The 21,401-nt window shown below is 35.3% G+C and overlaps 1 protein-coding gene across 1 annotated transcript in view; it reads left to right on the top strand.

Moving 5' to 3' along the window:
• Positions 1 to 21,401, top strand: part of BCKDHB (branched chain keto acid dehydrogenase E1 subunit beta) — a 213,449-nt gene that overhangs the window by 142,708 nt on the left and 49,340 nt on the right. The window contains exon 9 of the mRNA XM_066358974.1: positions 2,194 to 2,280. Coding sequence (XP_066215071.1) covers positions 2,194 to 2,280 — 87 coding nt within the window. The remainder of the gene's footprint in view (positions 1 to 2,193; positions 2,281 to 21,401) is intronic.

Raw genomic sequence — 21,401 nt, 5'->3', positions numbered from 1 at the left:
AGTCTTAAAATACCATAAAAAAACATATTTATTTCTTTTGAGGAAATTATGAGTGCAACATAATATGTATTTTTACCGTCAACATTAATTCAAAAGTTTTCCCTTCATTTTTATTTATTTTATATTTATTTTAAATGCTTTCAATAATAAAAGTACCTTTTATATAAAGTAAAAACCAAAAGTCCTTACCTACAATTCTTTTACTGTCGTTTCTCAGGAGAAATAAGTTTTGATAGTTTGGAATGAATCTTTCCAGACATTTTACACATATTGGCTCATCATCTATACAGCTATGTTTGTTGGTGTCCCCACTGCTGTAGTGGTGGTTTACCACAAAAACGAGATTATATTGTTCTCCAGTTACTTATTGTAGCAAACTGATGGGCATTGTTTCATGTCCTCAGTCTTATTCTTCTTTGGAGCTCTGTAATACTTGACTGTATTGATATATCTTGGCTTATTTAGCCTTTCTGTTGTGGAAAGACTCGCAGGGTCTCTAGATTTCATCTGCTTAAACATCATGTTGCATGAGCTCCAGGGTTGGAAGCCCAGGTACAGCTGTGCTTGTTTCCCCACTGCACTTTGCAGGCTGTAGAAAGCCTAACCATCGGCCTAGGTTGCTTATTGGTCTTCAGGGATCATTCTAAAGGTTGTCATTTGAATTTGGATAGGCCTCCGCGCAGAATACCATTTCTGTTTTGTGGAGTTTTAGGTAACAGTAGTATTTTTATAGAAGTTTCTTATTTCTCCCTCTTAGAAATTTAAGACGCATCATCTAACTGGGATGGATTTTAACTGTCACCTTTAGACACCATTACACTGGCAGAGGTCTGGGTTTCTGAGCTATAAGGAAGATCTCACTGTCAAATCTGTTTTCTTAATTAGTGATTCTTTAAATCAGGACATCTTTTAGAGAATTCTTTGAGAATACATTTGTTTTTCCATGATTATGGAATATTTTTGTCTCTTTATATTTCTAACCAGGTGCATTGAAATTTAATGTGTGACGGTCATAAATGGCATAATTAATCACATCACATAAATCCAAACACCAACGTTCTAGTGTTAGCATTTCATTGGGAGTGGGTATGGTGTTCATAAAATTTTATGTTCTGCAGTCACTATTTACTTAGTAGATATAGCAAGTTATTTTTGTCATGGCTACTGGCTATATCTTGGAGTTTAACATCTGCTGGTTTAAACTGCTGCATACTTTTAAAATTCTATACTCTAATTGCCTTGAATGAAAGGAAAAAACTAATTTATGTACATATTTTTGCTTGGAAAATTTTATTTCATATCCATAAAATAGTAATGTAGAATTTAAGGAAGGTGATAAATTATTAGAAATGTAGAAGAGGAATTACCATTTCTTTTTGGTAATATAGTAATTGTTCAGCATATTTTCAGTAATAGCTCGCTCTGGATTTTAATATTCTTTACCTTCCAACAGAGCTGGTATCCTGCTATGGTATATTATAGCTATACTTTTTGGTTTTTTATTGTACAGAGTGTATCATGCACAGCGTGAACAACCACACTGAGCCCGTATTGAGAATACATGTTTATTATTTGTGACATTTTCTACATTAAAATAGAGTTGAAGTTCTTAACCAGATTTTAACGCACATGAACAAAGGGGGTTGTAAACCTTTTGCCTTTGCAATTTCTTCCTTCTAGTTCTCCTTGAATATCTAGTAGCACAAACTTTTCTTTCGCTGCGGTGTTTACAAGCTATTTTTGTGTTTCCCTTCACAACAAAACCGTATTTTAAAGGCATATTTTAAAGGTATATAAATATACCCCAAAATGAATTTAAAAACACTTTTACTTTTAAAGTAATATGAAGAAAAAAAGATTAAGATATGAAAATGTGAAATACAGTAATTCAGTTTACAACACAAAAATATTTTGTAATGAAATGCATTTTTGATGACATATATAGCATGACAAATCTCATTTTCATTGTGTACTAGATTATAGACTATATTGAAATATTTAAAAACAGAGCAAAAATCAAATGACTGTCCAGGTGAAAGAGTTGTGTTATAACATCTTTGGCATAAAATTGAATTACTATTTTTTATTATTTATTGAATTTAAGTAATTTATTTTTATTACTTACCCCAAACTACCATCATGTACTTGAAAACATGTATTCTCTTTAACATCAGGTTTTTCTTTTCCTTCCAGTCTGTGATCAAAACAGGGCGGCTGCTCATCAGTCACGAAGCTCCCTTGACGGGCGGCTTTGCGTCGGAGATCAGCTCTACAGTTCAGGTAGAGTAACGTTCTGGCATTGATTTGAACATTTGTGCAATTACACGTGTCTCTTCCAAGAAAAAATTACTTATCACAGTATATAAAAGCATGCACTTTTTGGAAGTGCACATTTTTCATTTGACTCCACGAACTGTCTTTTAGTTAATGGTCTAATTACATCATCTAGAAAAGCAATCTTAAAATAATAAAAGCTGAAAATTCCTTTTATAGGAAGAAAAAAGTTTTTAATGAGTTTAATAATCTAATGTCAATTATGTTTGCTAGATTAACAGGAAAACTCTCTTAAATTTGACTGTGATACTTCTTTCTTGATAAAACTTGAGCTTGTTATGAAATGTGTTCTTAAAAAATTGATCTGATTCCCTTGCCTTCACCTAACAAAAATTGAATCTGTCTATGTTTAATAATGTAAATTCATTAGATTTCAAAATCAATAATTTAATTTATTAGTTTAATTAGTAAAATTTTGTTTCATTATCTGTAACACTTTAGAAATAGTTTAAAAACTTATTTCTGTTTTAAAAGTATTCACTTAAGATGCTGCATATCAGGAAAAATTTCTCTATATCTCCTTATTAATAATTTTTACTTAAAACTTTTATTTACCTTTGTATTACAGATATAAATAAAATGATTTAAATGAATTTCATTTCCCCTAATTTTTAATATTAAAAATTATATAATTATATTTCAAATGTAAATTGCATGCATTTTAAATTCAAAATATCTTTGCAGTTTGCACACATTTTACTGTTCTTTATGGGTGGTAATATAATTCTGTTGTTAAAATACATATAAATTGAGAATCCTTTTAAGAGTATATGGTTTAAAAACTTGATATAAGATTATGTTATATGAGAAATGATAAAATTTTATTTTTAAAGTTTTAAACACTAAACAGTGATTTCTAACAATAAAATATCTTTAAGTGATAATTTGAAACATTATAAATATTTTTAAATTAGGTGAAGCAAATTTAAACATAATTGTTTTTAAAGCTAGATCAAAATAATCTATATGTTCAGAAACAAAATATACTGTAATTTTTATGTTATATATATTGTCACTATCAAACTTAAAAAATAAATTGAGTTTTATAGATTTATATTTCTATTTATTAAATAAATTTAAATTTGAAATATACTTTTTATCCTGTAACATGAGTACCCCAGTATTTGTTCATTGACTAGCAAAATGTACTAATTTTGTAAAACAAGAAAAAAACAAAACAAAACAAAGGTTGCAAGAATGAATTATTTCAACACTAAGATGTTATTTCAAATTAGAGGCAAACTGAAAAAAGAAACTGGGATTTTCTGACTTCTGGTCAATAATGTAGTCCACTAAACCATTTGAAATGATAGTGACTACTGCTAATAGAACTGTTATCTGATAGCCTTGGTTTGTTTTGTCATCTGAATGCCATCTTATTCTTAGCTCAGAAATTTCATTTGCATTTAAATATAAAAGGAAAACAAGTAGAACATATATCACTCCTTGTGAAGTTAGTTTTCTCTAAGGCTGACTTTTAAATTTGATCTCATAAATTATTAGTGAGATGCAATAGAATGTCACATATTTTTAAAACTGAGAAGGAATTAGAAAAATTATCTAATCTAATGTCTCTTGGTCTTGAATAATATGTGGACTCATGTTGACAGAAAGATGTTTCTCAAGCTTCAAGAGCATGTATGAATTCCAGTTTGAGGAACACCATTATCATGAGTTAAACACAATTAGCATAAAAAGCTAACACCCAACATAATCATAAACATTGTCTCAAAGTAAGATCCTGAAATTATGTGTTATTAATAGGTGCTAAAAGTTGTGAAGGCGATTATCCAGGATGTAATTATATTTACATGATATAGAGACACCTAAACAAAACAGACACTTTGTAATACTTTCTGACTCCTGAGAATATGCCCAGGGATCCTCAAGTGTCTGCCATCTGTGAAACTCAGACAAGCTAAGGCAGCCATGTTCCTTTTATAGTTTTGTCATCCACAGTGCATGTAACTTACTTGGTTGAAAAGACAGTGAAAGCTCTGGGACATGGACAGGAATATTGAGTAAATATTTGTGTGTACATGTGCATTCTTTATTCAAAGACCCCAGTCCCAAACCTCCAAGGGGAAGATAAAAGTTTCGGATTTATTATTAAATGTTCTCTGTTTTCCATGTTAAAATCATTCAACCAACTAACCAGAAAATGAATTAAGGCAATAATGTAAAATTGTTAGGGGGATCTGCATTTAATATTTTGGGGAGTTAGAATTTGACTTATTAACATGTGGATGCATTTGAAAATGTTCACAGTTTTTCTTAATTCAGATTTTATTTGCACAAATGGAAAGTGTGTAAATGAATTTAATCAAATAGAATCAACATAATATCCCCCAAAGTTTGCCTGTTAGCTTTTATGTATCGGTAAGGAAGTCAACAGAAGAGAGCAAGCTAGACCCTGGAGAGGTCTTTCTCCCTTTTTGGTGATAATGATTGCATGTAATTTAGAGTATTCTGAATAACAAAATCTACATTTCAGTAATTGTTTTTGCACACATTCAACTAAATGCCATGTACTTTTCTGAGTACCTTCTTCAAGAAAGACCTCGTTCCCTATTAAAAGCGAAGCCCGTTTCAAATTACCAGTCCATTGCATTGTTTAAACTGAAATTACTTAAGTGTGAGGTGCAGTTGCTTTCACTGCTTGGAACGAGTCTTATTTCTGTATTTCTTTTTTGTAGTGTATACTTAGGAAGGTAAAAAATAGAACAGGGTTAAGATATTGAAAGCCAATTTTCTGGGATGGCAGGGAAAAGGTACACAGAGAACTTTTCGTTTTTGTCTTGGAAAAGAAGTTTGAAATTATGGATGAGAATGATCTATAAATTGAGAACTATTGATTAAAATTGTTCTCCTTGCATCAGTGAATATAAATTTTATGTGAAAGTGAGCATATGGAAAATAACCTCCACAAACACTATTTTGTGGAAGATACTTGGTAACTTTTTAAAAGCTCAAGGTTAATCTTACAAAGTTGCTCTTAAAAATTGTATTTTAATTATTATTTTGTTATCAAATAAAATAATATTTAGAAAATATTTTATTATCATGTTTAATAATGTAATGGTTATTTGTAATAAAAATACTGTTTTAAATACATTCAAATTAGATAGCATGATTTTTTTGTTTTTCTCAAATTCTAAATCATTACCCATATTGAAAAATAAAAAGAAATGAAAACAATACAGCACTCTAGAGAGTATTCTTTTAAGGTTATACTTGGTATTTTAGAAACATTGTGTCATGCTGTATAAGATTGGATAGCAAATAAAACTTTTTTGCTAGGTGTAGGAAATATTGCTGGCATAACTATTAAGATTGATTTTAGTTATACAGATAAATATGAAAAGAATGAACATAAAATATATTTATATTTTATTTATATAGTTTTTCAACTTACGGCAGATGGCACTTCCACTATAAAGGAGTTCAGTGTCCGCATCTTAGGTTTGTTCATGCCTGTTGCCTCTTTTTCATAAAGCCATTTATTCTATTATTCCAAATTGTTTTATTGTTAATAGTTTGAAGTAAGGTTAAATTCACAAAAATGATTAGGAGATTACTTTATATTGAATATAAAAATGTTTTATATTTAGCAATAGTTTCTTTATAAAATATATGCTTACAAAAATCAAAACCAGTACATTGAATCTAAGAACCGCTTTGCATTCCTATTGGATTTAATTTGGAAGTTAACTGGGAAGCGGAAAAAGCTGAGGTCCGCTATATTTGGCCCCTCAGGGGAAGATTTCTAGGTCGGTCATCCAAAGCTTCACTGTCTCTTCCCATCTAATTTTACATTCCCATCTGTTCTCATTTTGGGGTGAGGGAACTTTCTCTTTCTTTCATTTGACACACATACCAGAACTTGGAGATTCCCATTGTGCACCTTGATTTGTGGAAAAGTGCAAGACAATAGAATTTAGGTAATTCATTGATCTCATTTTATAGTTTGAGCAAAGATTTCACTGTTTAAAGAAAATTATATGAATTAATTTTATGTGATGTTTGTATTCCTCAGCTTTATGTAGCCATAACTGTAAAAAACAAACACACAGAACTTTATTGTGTAAAAAAGTGTTAACCTCATGTTTTAATATTCCGCCAAATGAATTTATATGTGCTAGAATGGAATATTCAAAATGGGCATTATTTATTTAAATATTGAGACCAAGTAATTTGTGGTATTTTAACAGCGTTAAGCTTTAAATAGCATACTTTGTTTAAGCCTTATAGCAACCAACCTTTATTATTAATTTCTGACACATTCCCATAATGAAATAAATTGTGGCTCTGATAGGCTGTGATAATAAAAAAATGTTTTTTCTGGATTCAATGTTTAATAAGAGTGCCAGAAATTTTAGGGATTGGGATTGGCTTAAAGGTTTGATTTTTTTTTTTTTTTTTTAACACATGGAAGCAATAAGTCTGTAATAAAGAGTCCAATTGGAGAGGATGGTAAGTTTCCATACCATTGTTCCATCCTTGCTGTGCGGTCTCTCTTCCTAGAATAAGAACACAGAAATTGTACATGCCGCATACATTTTTTAAAGTAATCGTATTCTAATATTTGAGGAGATTTTTGTAAGGGTTATACAAATCTTTGTGTAAAAGGAAACTTTTATAATTTCAAGTAAAGGAATTTTATTGTTTCATGTAAAGCAGTGGTCCCCAACCTTTTTTGGGCCACGGACCGGTTTAATGTCAGAAGATATTTTCACGGACCGGCCTTTAGGGTGGGATGGATAAATGTATCATGTAACCAAGACAAGTGTCAAGAGTGAGTCTTAGACGGATGTAACAGAGGGAATCTGGTCATTTTAAAAAAATAAAACATCGTTCAGACTTAAGTATAAATAAAATGGAAATAATGTAAGTTATTTATTCTTTCTCTGTGGTACCAAATGGCCCACAGACCGGTACCAGTCCGCGGCCCAGGGGTTGGGGACCACTGCATTAGATAAAGTCCTGTATAATCCTTTACATCAGTGGTCCCCAACCCCTGGGCCACGAACCGGTACCAGTCCGTGGGCCATTTGGTACCGGTCCGCAGAGAAAGAATAAATAACTTACATTATTTCCGTTGTATTTATATTTAAGTTTGAACGATGTTTTATTTTTAAAAAATTACCAGATTCCCTCTGTTACATCCGTCTAAGACTCTTGACGCTTGTCTCAGTCACGTGATATGTTGCCGCTAAAACCCATAAACTAGCAAAATGAGTGAAAAACAAAATTCCATCGAAAGTTTTTTTTTGCGAAGTGGAAAAGGGCCAGTGAGGAGACAGGAGAAGAACCTACGACCTCGAAGAAAAGGAAGGCTTCATTTAACAGACAATACCAGGAGTCCTACTTGAAGTATGGATTTATTGCAACTGATGATTCTCGCGCACCAAGGCCTCTCTGCATAATATATGGCAACCGGCTAAGTAATGGGGCAATGAAGCCTTCAAAACTGCTTCGCCACTTGGAGACCTAGCACCCTACTTTAAAAGACAAGCCTTCGGAATATTTCAAAAGAAAAAAGCAAGAACAAGAAGGACAGAAACAATTACTACTGGCCTCTACATCAATAAATGTGAGTGCACTGAGAGCATCATATTTGGTGGCTAATCGTATTGCTAAGGCTAAGAAGCCATTCACCATTGGTAAAGAATTGATCCTTCCATCCACTAAAGACATTTGTCGTGAACTTCTAGGAGAGGCTGCAGATAAAAAGATAGCACAGATGCCTCTTTCGGCTACCACCATCACACGGCACATTGAGAAAATAGCAGAGGACATTTAATCACAATTGTTGGAAAGGATTAATAAATCTCCGTGGCACAGTCTCCAGGTTGACGAATCTACAGATATTGACAACAAGGCAATGCTACTTGTTTACGTGCGTTATCTTTATCAAGAGGATGTGCATGAGGATATGTTATGAGCACTACCATTGCCAACCAAAAGCACAGCTGCAGAACTATTTAAATTGCTGGATGACTATATATCAGGAAAACTAAAATGGTCTTTTTGTGTCAGCATATGCACAGATGGAGATGCTGCCATGACTGGAAGGATGTCTGGTTTAACTACTCGGATTAAGGAGGTTGCACCTGATTGTGAATCTACGCATTGTGTCATTCACAGGGAAATGCTGGCTAGCCGGAACTTAACAGCGTATTGAATGATGTCGTTAAAGTTATTAACCACATCAAAGCACACACCCTTCATTCGCGCCTTTTCGAGGAGCTTTGTAAGGAAATGAACACGGAGCACAGACACCTTCTGTTATACACAGAAATAAGATGGTTATCCCGAGGGAGGTCCCTGGCCAGAGTGTTTGAATTATGAGAGCCGCTGCAGAGATTTCTCTCAGAAAAAAAGTCACCGCTAGCAGCACATTTCAGTGACGAGGAATGGGTGGCAAACTCACTTGTGCGACATATTTAACCTCCTCAGTGAACTCAGTCGGTCACTTCAGGGGAAAATGACAGCTGTCTTCAAGTTGGCAGATAAAATAGCTGCATTTAAAGCCAAACTGAATTTGTGGGGACGATGCGTGAACAGGGGTATATTTGACATGTTTCAAACATTCCCTGGAATTTTGGAAGAGACTGAGCCCAAGCCTTCATTGTCCCAGCTGGTGCACGATCACCTGTATTTGCTTTTAAAAGAGTTTGAATGCTATTTCCCAACCACAGAAGACCCATGAATTGCCAAGGAATGGATCCACGATCCACTTGTCAACAAACCAGGTGAATCCAGCATGTCTATGCAAGAAGAGGATCAACTACTGGAGATCGCAAATGACAGAGGCCTTAAAAATATGTTTGAGACTACAACTGCCAGTGTTCTGGATTAAAGTCATGGCAGAATACCCCGAGATCGCCACAAAAGCACTAAAAACCCTGTTGCCATTTCCGACATCCTATTTATGTGAAACGGGATTTTTTGCAGTGACAGCAACCAAAACAAAATTACAGAATAGACTGGACATAAGCAACACACTTCGGGTGTCATTGTCTCTCATTACCCCTAGATGGGACCATCTCATTGCAGAGAAACAAGCTCAGGGCTCCCACTGATTTAGCATTATGGTTGTTGAGAGATAGGCTACTATCTCTCATTCTACCATAGCAACTGGAAAGTGTTTGGAGGCAGAGAGGATGTTACTCATGTTATGTTGTTGGTGCGATATTAAGAGGACGCTTCTAATAAAGTTGCATATGAGTACACAGTGGATTCATGTTTATTTTTATTGTCGTATGTTCATGATTGGTAGTGAACCTGAGCCTATCATATCACATATTGATGTCAGACCTGAAACGTTGTCAAAATAACAAATTTAAATACAGCCTGAATAATGAGGACATGCTCATTCCTTCTTTAACTTAGCCCAATAAATATCGTAAGTGTGACAATTATATTTACAAATACCACAGTTTTTACGCCATTCGCATAATTTTATTTTGTGCATTTATCCGTCCCACCCTAAAGGCCGGTCCGTGAAAATATTTTCTGACATTAAACCGGTCTGTGGCCCATAAAAGATTGGGGACCACTGATCTAATGAGCTTAATATTACTACCAAATTTACAAGCGCTGTTAAAGCATCAATCTGAAGAAGAGGGAAAAGATCCTAAGTGGTCTTAAGTTTTTACCATTGTGGATTTATGTTTAGTTAAAATTACTGTTGATAAAGTAAGAGTCATCAGAGAAAACTATCAGAGTAGTAATTTCATCAATAATTTACTGCAACTTTATAATCTTAAATTTTTTAATTAGTGATGCAAAGGAGATACAATAATTAGGAAAATTGTATTTCTCTACCAAGATCTATTTAGAAGGAGCCAGAGCATCAGAAAAGCAGTAAAGCAGTATAACACAGAGTATTCGGATATAAATAGCATTTTATCCCAAAGCCTGTTGAATGTGCACTAGACAAATGTGTTTTGTAGCCATAGATCTGAACCAAAGACTAAATCTTTGAGAGACGCATCATGGGTGGGGCCAGTAACTTCACTGTAGTTATACTCTTGGTCCTCCTCCTTGCCCTGACTATACCATGTTTCTGTAGATGTCTTTTTCTCTTTTGTTCATTAGTGTAAATGTGGCCAAGGTTCTACCATCAGCCCTATAATTCTCCCCATTTTTTCTTGGGCAGGCTCGACCATTTGCATGTCTATTCTTAAAAAATTTTAATTTGAACTTCAAATATTTGCTCTTGAGTACTAGGCTCAAAATGCCAACTTCATGCTCAATTTGGTAGTGGTAAGAAATTTGTATGATAAAATAGTTTATATGGAAGGATTTTAGCATGAAACTATGCTATCTGCCAGTTTCTAGCAATTAGCTTTTACCAAAATGAGCTTTATTTCTTTTCAACACTTTTTTGGAACTTTATTTTTTTCATTTTTCATTTTATTTTATTTATTCATTTTTAGAGAGGAGAGAGAGAGGGAGAGAGAGAGAGACAGAGAGAGAGAGAGAAGAGAGAGACGGAGAGAAAGAAGGGGGGAGGAGCTGGAAGCATCAACTCTCTTATGTGCCTTGACCAGGCAAGCCCAGGGTTTCGAACTGGCGACCTCAGCATTTCCAGGTCGACACTTTATCCACTGCGCCACCACAGGTCAGGCAATTTTTTTTTTTTTTTTACAGAGACAGAGAGTGAGTCAGAGAGAGGGATAGACAGGGACAGACAGACAGGAACAGAGAGAGATGAGAAGCATCAATCATTAGTTTTTCATTGGGTGTTGCAACACCTTAGTTGTTCATTGATTGCTTTCTCATACGTGTCTTGACCGCGGGCCTTCAGCAGACCAAGTAACCCCTTGCTGGAGCCAGCGACCTTGGGTTCAAGCTGGTGGGCTTTTGCTCAAACCAGATGGCCCGCGCTCAAGCTGGCGACCTCGGGGTCTCGAACCTGGGTCCTCTGCATCCCAGTCCGACGCTCTATCTACTGCACTACCACCTGGTCAGGCTTTTTTGGAACTTTTTAAATTGTCTTCTTGAGCTTCTCATATCACATTCCTATTCATTATTTTCTGAAAACATGCATCAAATTCTGGTCATTCTCTGCTTGAAAACCTTCAATAGATCTTTGGCTTTAGAAATAGATCTTTATGTCAGCATTCAAGGGCCTCATCTGTCCAAACCAATATTTCCAGTGTTATTTCTCACATCTTTTTATGACTCCGGTGTGCTGCTCACCCTTACTTTTTCAGTCAATACTTATTGACCATTGTGGGTACAGCCTTAATTTGGGCATTTCATTCAAGAATTAGAATCCTTGTTTTAGATACACTTAAGAAAGTAGTAGAAAAAAATAGATGCTAAATAGATAATAATCCTATCTAGAATAGAGAAATATCTAGAAGACTGTGAAATTATGAAATAATCATCTAACCCAGATGTGACAGCCAAATTTTATCTCTTAGAGGATCAGTATGATCCTGTAAGTGAAGGTGGGTGAGGATGTTTCCAGGTGGAAGGAAGAATACAAATAAGAAGGCAAGAAAAATATTTGATATTCTAGGGATTAAAGAGGTTATACTAAATTGAAGAGTAGCATGTGAAGCTTATAGTACAAAGTAAGGGTCAACAGTAGGTATGAATTAAATCTTAAAGAATCTTAAATATAATACTGAGGAATTTGTTTTCATATGGACGAAGTAAACATGACCAGAGTAGAAATAAATCCACTTCTTCCATATAATGTATTTAAAATACAGTTAATAAATGTTCCTGGCAAAATAGGAAGTAGTAGAAATTCAAAAAACAGTCACAATATATACCAGTTAAGGCAAATGGGTGTAAAGCAGAAGGATAACATTGAAAGGTTTACAATCTAGAGAAAACTCTGACACCATGTTGAGAATGCATTGGGGAAAGGGGAGGGGGCTGAAGCAGGAAGTACAAGAGATTAATTATGAAACTGAGTAATTTATGTGAGAGATTTGTGGATCTTCTAAACCTAGGCTATGGAAGTGGGGTGAGAGAAAGAGAATTTTAGAGGAGAAGGGGGACTCGGAAAGACTCGCTGACAATAGGAGTAGGGCCGGGACTGAGGTGGGTAACAGAGGCAGGCAGGGGTTCAGAATAGTTAGCCTGGTTTCTAGGTTGGATGATTTTTGAATGGAGGTGCAGTTACACTGAGTTAGGAGAATATCATTGAAAAACAGGTTTAAGCACATCTTTTTTTGGAAGATGATGAGTTTATTTTAGACTTGTAAGATTTAAAATGGGGATGAAAGTTTGTCTCTGCAGCGCAGGAGAGAAACTAAGGTGTAGGAAAGGTTTGAGGAATCATTATCTTGTGATGGCTGAGGCCACGGGGTTGGGTATGACCACAGAAGAAAAGGATAATCCTTACAAGGGGAGTTCCTAAAGAAGTCCTTAGGTATACCAGCATTGAAGAAAAAGACAGGAAGATCTGTAAAAGAGAGTGGAATGGAGTGGCCAGAGAGAAGGAAGGGAGGAGGAGAGAGCCATCAGAGAAGACAAGTAGGGAGCGTTTTCCCATGGAGTATATGGGCAACGTTCCTGAATGTCTTCAGAGTTTGTCAGCTAAAGACTGACAGCTGTCTGGAACAGAGCAACGGGAAGACTTTGGTTCCAGCAGAGGAGAGCCAGGTTGGGAGCCACATGTATTTGGGCTGGTGAGTGAATGAATGGTGAAGACTGGAAACAAGGAATGTAGACTACTGTTTCAAGAAACATAACTTTTAAGGACAGGAAAGGAATAAATTAGTCAGAAATGGACTCAGTCTCTTAATGCTATATGCTCAGCGTGGAATGCCGTGTTCTTAATCTGAACCCCTCCTTGTTAGCCTCCCTAATTTTTCCCTCTCCCAGCCCCATTCTCTCTCTTCTACCTCCAGCCCATTCAGCAGTTGGGTTTTAAATACCTCTCAAGCCTGGCCCTGGCCGTTGGTGCAGTGGATAGAGCATTGTCCCGGAGTGCTAAGGTTGCAGGCTCGAGCCCCAGTCAGGGCATCTGTGAGAAACAGTCAGTGGGTATACAACTAAGTGAAGCAACAAGTTGATGCTTCTCTCTGCCCTCCCACTCTCAAAAAACCCCCCAAAACCCTCAAATCTGCTCTTTGCATTCCATTCCTCTAATAAATTCTAAATGAACTGAAAAAGAAAAGAAAACTTGCCTGACCTGTGGTGGCACAGTGGATAAAGCATTGACCTGGAATGCTGAGGTTGCCAGTTCAAAACCAGGGACTTGCCCAGTCAAGGTGCATATGGGAGTTGATGCTTCCTGCTCCCTCCCCCGCTTCTCTTCTTGCTAAAATGAATAAATAAAATCTTTAAAAGAAAACTGAAAACAAAAGCATAGGAAATAACTGATATTGAGATAGGTAAGAATTTTTGAGCAAAAAAGAAAGCAACAGGATCAGTCATATTGTCACAGTAATATATTTGCATAAAATGAAGCATTTTGAGTGACAGAAAACAAGCACATTTGATAGGAGAATGACAGCTGGGAAAATATTGGGACACATGATGGAAGATTAATGTGTGTACTATATTAAATATTCTTAAACATCAATAAGGAAATTAATAGCTCCTTTATTTAAAAGTCAGAGTCAATTTTTAGAACTATTAATGGCTATAAACATGAAACCATATGCTATTTATTAAGGCTAAAAATGCAAATTTAAAAAAGGAGATACCAGTATCATTTGTTATTCATGAGAGTGGTACTGATTAAAAAATAATTATATTTAGTGTTGAGATGGTGCAGAGTGAATGTAGAAATTGATTTCTGTTTACAGGAAATCAACTTGAGAATATATATCAAGTCTTCATCTGATTCAGGAATTCTAGCAATCGTCACTTTGGCATTGCACACAAAACTGTATACGGGCATTTTTCTCGGTGTTGTTCCTTTGATAGTAAAATATTTGAAAAAATATTAATGACAACAGGAATGTTGTGGATTTACTACCTCATTAAAAGTATAGTTGACAACATTGTAACATTTGTGTGCATACAGTAAATGAAAAACTCACTGTACAAGCCTAGAGGTGTTTTACTTGCCCAGTTTTATGAAAAGAGGAAATCTATGTATATACGGGTTTTTTTTTCCCTTGTACCTAGGAAAAAAATAAGACTTTTTTTGATTTTTATTTTCTTCCTAATTATTTCTTTATTTTCTTTATACATGTAACATAATAATAATTAAAAGCTGTATTATAATTAAATGTCTCTCCCATGTGGCGTGATAAGTCTTATAGTTCTCCCTAAGTTGTTTTAAATATAAAAGCTGGTTTTTTTCATAAAGTTGATTTTTAAAATTTCATGTTATTGTGACATGGTTTCTTAATTATGTACATTTGAGTTTAGGAATTGTCATTCACAGTGATACTAGTTACTCATATTTGTGATATGGGATAGTTTTAAAATCAGTGAAACCCCATTGCATAGATTTGTTAATTTTGTAAGTGTTGTTCCCAACATGCTGATATGTTTGATTCTTTGCTCTCGTTGTAAAAACAAAAGCAGCATGACATTGGGATATTCAGATTATTTAATTTTCCTATGTTAATTGGTCAGTAATACTGAGACTAGCATTACTAGCATGCAATGATACAAATATTGAATCCCCTGGTTATTTTCCCTCCCTTATTTTGGTATTAGCTTTATAATGGGTGGCCATGATTCCTTCTGAAAGCCTCTGGACAGAAGTCTGTCAGAGAAAACCTTCCACATTTCTTCTCCCTGGATAATGATAAAATACCCCCGATCCTCTCACACAATCCTTGGTATTTTTCTAGTCAGATGTTGTCCCCTTTGAATTCAAAGGTGCATTCATACTAAATGTAAGGTATTTTTCCCTGCCGAGGAAGAAAGAAGGGGCGTAGCCACGAAGTGTGGATAAGCAAAAGCTTTATTGAGTACAGAGCGCATCCTGCCTGACAATGTTCCCTGGTCCGGGGGACAGAGGCCAGGGAAGTTGCATGGGGTGACCGCATGGGGAATACTTAAAGGGTCTCTAGGGTGTTTGAGCTAATATGACGTGGTGAAATCTCACTGGCTGGCAGACGGTCGCTCTTTTCCAAGGGACTCCTGGGAAGTTTCTTTTGGCGCGCATGGTTGTGGGCGGCTCTAGCCCAAGTTCCTGGGTCTGGGTTCCTCATGTGATCTTCCCCCATTGCTGACCACCCTACACTAAACTTCCCTCTTTTTTCTCCCTTTCTTTTTAACCTCTGGTTAGCATTTTGTTATGTCCTTTTGGTGATGTTGCAAGACCACTCCTGTCCCTCTCTCTTAAGACTTTCTGATCTGCCAGTTGGATGGGAAAAATTAACTCTGCTGGAATGTTCAAAAGGAAACGAGCTCAACTGAAAGGTTCTGTTACAAAAATGTGGCTCTTCGTCACCAGGTAGAAGGGAGTGTGTAGATTCTCCAGGAAGCTCAGTTGTGAAATACCACCTCCTCAGAAAGGCTCTCCCTGATGCCCATCTACAGTTGCTCCTCCGCCTGCGTCATCTCCCTCACAAGACTCTGGAACTGTCGTCACAGAGCTTGAGTGTCTGCAGGTGTCTTTTTGTTTAGTGTCCTTCCACCAACAGAAGGCAAGCTTTGTGAGCTTGAGGGCTGTGTCTGCTTGATAACACCTGCAATCCTGGACCAGCACCACGCCTGGCACTAAGCAGGCACTGGATAATTTAAGTGAATCCTTTGCCCCCCAAGCATCGCTGGTGTTAGCCACTTCTTTGAAGAAGAGTGATGTTCTTGTTGGTTTATGTGATATATAGATGTTTCTCGTCATAAAGACTAATAGATTGAATTGCTGCCCCTTATACATTACTCCAATTTGCTGACCAGACAACAAAAAATTTATTTGTCTTTTTAAAGTTACTGATATTATACGCTGTTAATTTACTAATATTATATGCTGTTATCCTTCACATTTCTACTCTGTGTCCTTCTGACAAACTGTTGCTTCTTTTGAATATTCTGGTAGTGCTTTTTATCTCCTCATAATTCTCTAGTGAGGCTAAAGCAAGCAGCGACACATATAGTTACCAATGAAGTTTCATAGAATGAATAAACCATTAAATGTGGAAAATTGATTCTCTGAAGGAAAATATACTTTTTTAAAAAAGTTAGTGATTTCTTTATTTGTTGTTTTCCAAGTGAAGAGGAGGAGAGATAGAGAGACAGACTCACACAAGTGCCCTGACTGGGATCCACCCAGAACCCCCCCCTGCCCCGCCCCACCCCACCCCGGGGCTGTGCTTGTAATAGAGCTAGTTTTTTTTTTTTTTTCTTTTCTTTTTTTTCTTTTTTTTTTTTAGCACCTAAGACAGAGGTTTCACAGAGCCATCCTCAGTGCCTGGGGCTGATGCACTTGAACCAATTGAGCCATGGCTGTGGGAGGAAGAGGAGGAGGAGAGAGAGAGAGAAAGAGAAAGAGAGAAAAGAAAAGAAAAGAAAAGAAAAGAAAAGAAAAGAAAAGAAAAGAGGAGGGGGAGAGGAAGGGTGGAGAAGCAGATGGTCACTTCTCCTAAGTGCCCTGACTGGGAATTAAACTCAGGACATCCACACACTGGGCTGACACTCTACCTCTGAACCAACCAGCAGGGTCAAAAGTTAGTGATTTCTATAGTTTGATCTTTTTAAACTGTATTTTAGCAGCTGAAGAGTTGTACTTTCCTTTCAGAGCAATAATACTTGAACATCTGGTTGTAATCTCAAAGAAAATTAGCATAATTGTTTTAAAGTATTTCCTTATTTGGTGTGAAGTATTTAAAAAAATTTAAAGGATACCACCTTGTCTTAAAAATTTTCACACTATAATAAGATTATTAAAATTTTATAAATTAGCCTGTATCTATGACCTGGCGAACCCTCCTGGACACCTTGTATAATGTCTTGGGTAAATATGAAGAAGCATATTGACTTTGTAAAGAAATGTTAGGCGTGTATTGTCAGTGTGTTATTTACAGTCAGTGAGGGACTGAGTTGACTTCCTGGAAACAGAGTCGAATTTCTGAGCTAGTTTGTCATGCATCTTGGTGGGCAGTAAAGTTGCTGCTGTAGAAAGCACATTTAATTTTGATAACTTAGTGTTATTAAGTTTATAGCCCAAATTAGTTTGTTTTGTTAAAGGGTCATTATCTGTTTTTATGAACGAGTTCACAGTTTACCAAAACATTGTTGAGTTAAAAGACATTAAAAGAGAAATTACTTCTCATGAATTTTCTACTCCATCTAAATAGTTGTGAAAATTAAGACAAGTTGCATACAGCACTTACTGCAAAAATAAGCAGTTGAAAATGAAAGCTATAAGCAGAAATCATCTAGTTTATAATTGTTTCGGTTTTTTAAATTCATCAATATTAATGAAAGTGTTAAAGATGTTTTAGTTTGCGGAAATGTCTGAAATTTGCATTTGATTGGGGAAATGTTGAATATTTTTTATTTCAGGTTAATGTTAAAGAAGGCACTTCATTTTTAATTCTTGATCCGTTTGAAGAGAGACTTTTCTGTTTCAGATCTTGAGAGGATCATCTAATGTTTATTATTAAGATAGTTCTGTATTGCTGATGGCACCAAGAACCTATTTGTCTCTATCAAACTATTAGGTAAAGAGCATAATACGTGACTATTCTTTTAGGAGCATCTAAATATTTATGTTTTAAGAAGTGCCTTGAGATGACATTTCAAAATGCACATTTATATCATCCACAGTTATAGGGGTATCATTGTTTAAAACAAGTTCTGATTAGTTCCCGTTATTGAAAGGATTAGCTTGCCTTTCTCATTGCTACATTTCTTTCTTGGATTGATTTTAAATTCCCATCTTTAGAATACAAATAGTATAATAAACTCACTGTACCTATATCGTTTGGTGCTTTCTGAACCAGACAAAATCTCAGTTTTCCCTGAGATGGCTGTATATTTAAATGCTCTAGCACTATTTTTTCCCTTTATTCCACTAGTATTTTAAATACCAAAGATTAGTTCTATATTAGCAGTTAAATTGAAACTTACTCTTACTTTTACAGCTCATTGCTGAAGAATATCCTGCCTCGTCACCCTAACAATAAATTTATGCACTGTTTTTTTAACCATGAACTTTTCTGGGCATAGATTTCTACCCAAGTATGCAAGCAGACCAAATTGAATGTACTTTGTGAATAATATTCCAACATGACACAATCCTATAGTTTATTAAAACCAGCTTTCCTGTGGCAGTTCCAAAACCATAGTTCAGGTACAGTAAAAAAATGAAATACTATATACAGTTGTTGATAAAATAGTCTTTTAATATGATAGAATGTTTTATTATGTATTCAGCTATCATTTTACCTAATGAGTTAAATGCAGTATTCATTTTAATAAAACCCACGTATTTTACAAAACGAGGACCTTGACTACTCTGTGTTTCCAGTGAGTCGCGGGAGTCACAGTAGCCTAGGTGCAGCTAATCCTCCTATTAGAGAGCATGGCACTTGGATTCCTTTTTAGCATCAGTGACCCACAGTATCTTTTTTCCTCCTTTCCTTCCTTCCTTTCCTCTCTCTCTCTTTTTCCCCTTTGCTGTATTTGACAGTTTTCTCTATGCTAGTTTCAGCAAACGTGGATCTTTGTAACAAAACTATAATTCTTCTCTCACCACGGACAAACTAAGCATAATTCTAGGTAGGTTGTTTGTGAAAGCCTTCTCCATTCTAGTAGGCCAGAATAAGAAGTGTTATAATACTGGAAGAAGGTAAAGGAATGAGGTTGGATGGAGGCAAAATTTTTTTTCACATGGTTGATCAAAAAAAATTGATAGAATTACTTAGTACATTTGAAAAGCATTTTTAAAGTGGATCATTTATCAATATGAAGTGTGTGTGTTTGTGTTTCCCCCTAAGGATACTATATGAATTAACTTTTTTTACTGGTGGTTTTTTAAAATTGTGTAATGGGATAGGGTGTTTGTTATATATGAAACTTCTCCTACATTGTTAATTCCTTCCAAGGCTATCATAGCTAACTGTAGTTTTAATGGCACTATTAGAGGATAATGTGCCAAAGTTGAAAAGAGGGGGGTTATTATGACACATAATTAACAAAGACATTCTTTCCAAATTTGAAATGAAGACAAAAAACAAGTGGGGGTCCGTAAAACATTTTTAAATGATTTCCCCTAAAAGGAAGCCCAATTTTCATTTTTTCCTTCAGAACAAATGTCCTCAAAAAAAAAAATTTCCATTTTGAAAGGCTGGTTATGTTATTTGAAGAAACTTGCTAGGTACTTGAAAATTTTATTTTGTATGACTTTTCTTACTACTTGCTTTATTTCTTAAAATTGGAACAAAATATTATTTGTTCATCCGTGAAGAAGCATTTAGGCAATAGTCTGAAACAGAGTTACGTATAACATCATCATTGTGTTACCTCTATTGAAAAGGTTATTTAAGAACCAAAGCTTTTGAGGCCCTAGCTGCGTAGCTAGCTTGTTGTTTAGAGCATTGTCCTGATTTGCCACGATCGTAGGTTTGAGTCCTGGTCAGGATGCATGCAAGAATCAACCAATGAATGCATAAATAAGTGGAACAACAAAATTGATGTCCTACCTCTCAAAAATTATTAGATAAATTAAAAAACTTTTTATTTAAGTATCTTAAAAAAAACTCCACAAAACTTGGCTTATTTGCTACCAGCTCACAAATTTGTTTTCCTCTGGACACAGCGTATATTGTAATATCTTCTGAGAAGAAAGAATTTTATGTTATATATTTATACATACAAATAGAGGTACTTTTCCTGAGATACTGGGAAGGGTAGTTGGTGGGCCTGTCAGGTGAAAACTAGTTTGTTTGTTGAAAGTCTTTTTTCTTACAACTGTAAAGCCAACAGTCTCTATTGTCTATAATATTTTTAAATTGATAACTATTTCATTGGTAAAATTTAATATCCATATTTATCAGTGAAGTTTTATTTTGATTTTTGCTGCCAGAGAGGTAGAGTATGATCATGTGAAATAACTCCTATCTTTTCATGCTCTATACAGTTCAAGCATTTTAAGTGTTATTTCATATTTGCCTTGGTTTTCCTGAAGTTTTTGGTTATCTGTATGTCAAGGAGAGCTGACCTCTATATTAGAGTATGTTTATCTAAAGAAGAAATGTTCAGATAGATATAGTAAGTGACCACAGAGTTTTCAGCTTCCATGTCAGGCTAAGGAAAAGCAATCTGGTAGGAAGTGTAGGATATTACACCCACTTCTGATTGTCCAACTATTAAAAAAAAAAAGTTACTCCCATTTTGACCTATTCCCATTACCTACTGCCTGAATAAGAAGCTTGTTCAAAAGACAGAGAGGACTTATTTTTTAGAACGAATCCTAGAATTTTTCTTATGAGTATTTTTTAGATTTTATTCATTTTTTAGAGAAAGAGAGTGAGAGAGAGAGAAGGGGGGAGGAGCAGGAAGCATTAACTCCCAAATAAGACCAGGCAAGCCCAGTGTTTTGAACCAATGACCTCAGCATTCCAGGTCAATGCTTTATCCACTGCGTCACCACAGGTCAGGCTTTTCTTAAGAGTTTTGTAAATACTCTCTTGTGAATGCCAAAAACTTATTTTATTCCTTCTTATTTTGCAAAATGTTTAGTTCTGTAATCATGATATAATCATCATGAAACATTGAGGACTAACTAGGTGTGTGAAATGCTGATTTTTCTGGCAAAGCTATATGTTTTCGGTAGGTGATAAAAGCATTTTCTCATATAGCTAGCTAGCGTGTCTGGTATATGTCAGTGTAAACCTATTTGAATTTGCTAGCTGGTCAGACCTTGAAAGCAACAACCAGTTCTATCATTAATTGTGCTTTTATATTTGTTTAGTTTTAAGCTATATTGTAGATTTGTTGTTTTCAGTTATAATGTGAAGGGATATGGAAAATATATGAAGTTGTGCTGAAACACAATTCTGGAATAAAGTGAAATACGAGCTCTGCTCTGAAACAAACATTGCAATGTGAACATATGGAACGAAGCAGTCTTTTTTGGCAACAACATCTGTAGAGCGGCAGCACTACTTGTGTTTGAGACTCGC

This window comes from Saccopteryx leptura, chromosome 1 (assembly GCF_036850995.1).
Source record: "Saccopteryx leptura isolate mSacLep1 chromosome 1, mSacLep1_pri_phased_curated, whole genome shotgun sequence".
Taxonomy (NCBI): Eukaryota; Metazoa; Chordata; class Mammalia; order Chiroptera; family Emballonuridae; genus Saccopteryx; species Saccopteryx leptura.
The sequence above is the reverse complement of the archived record's forward strand: the minus strand, read 5'-3'. Positions and strand labels throughout refer to the sequence as shown.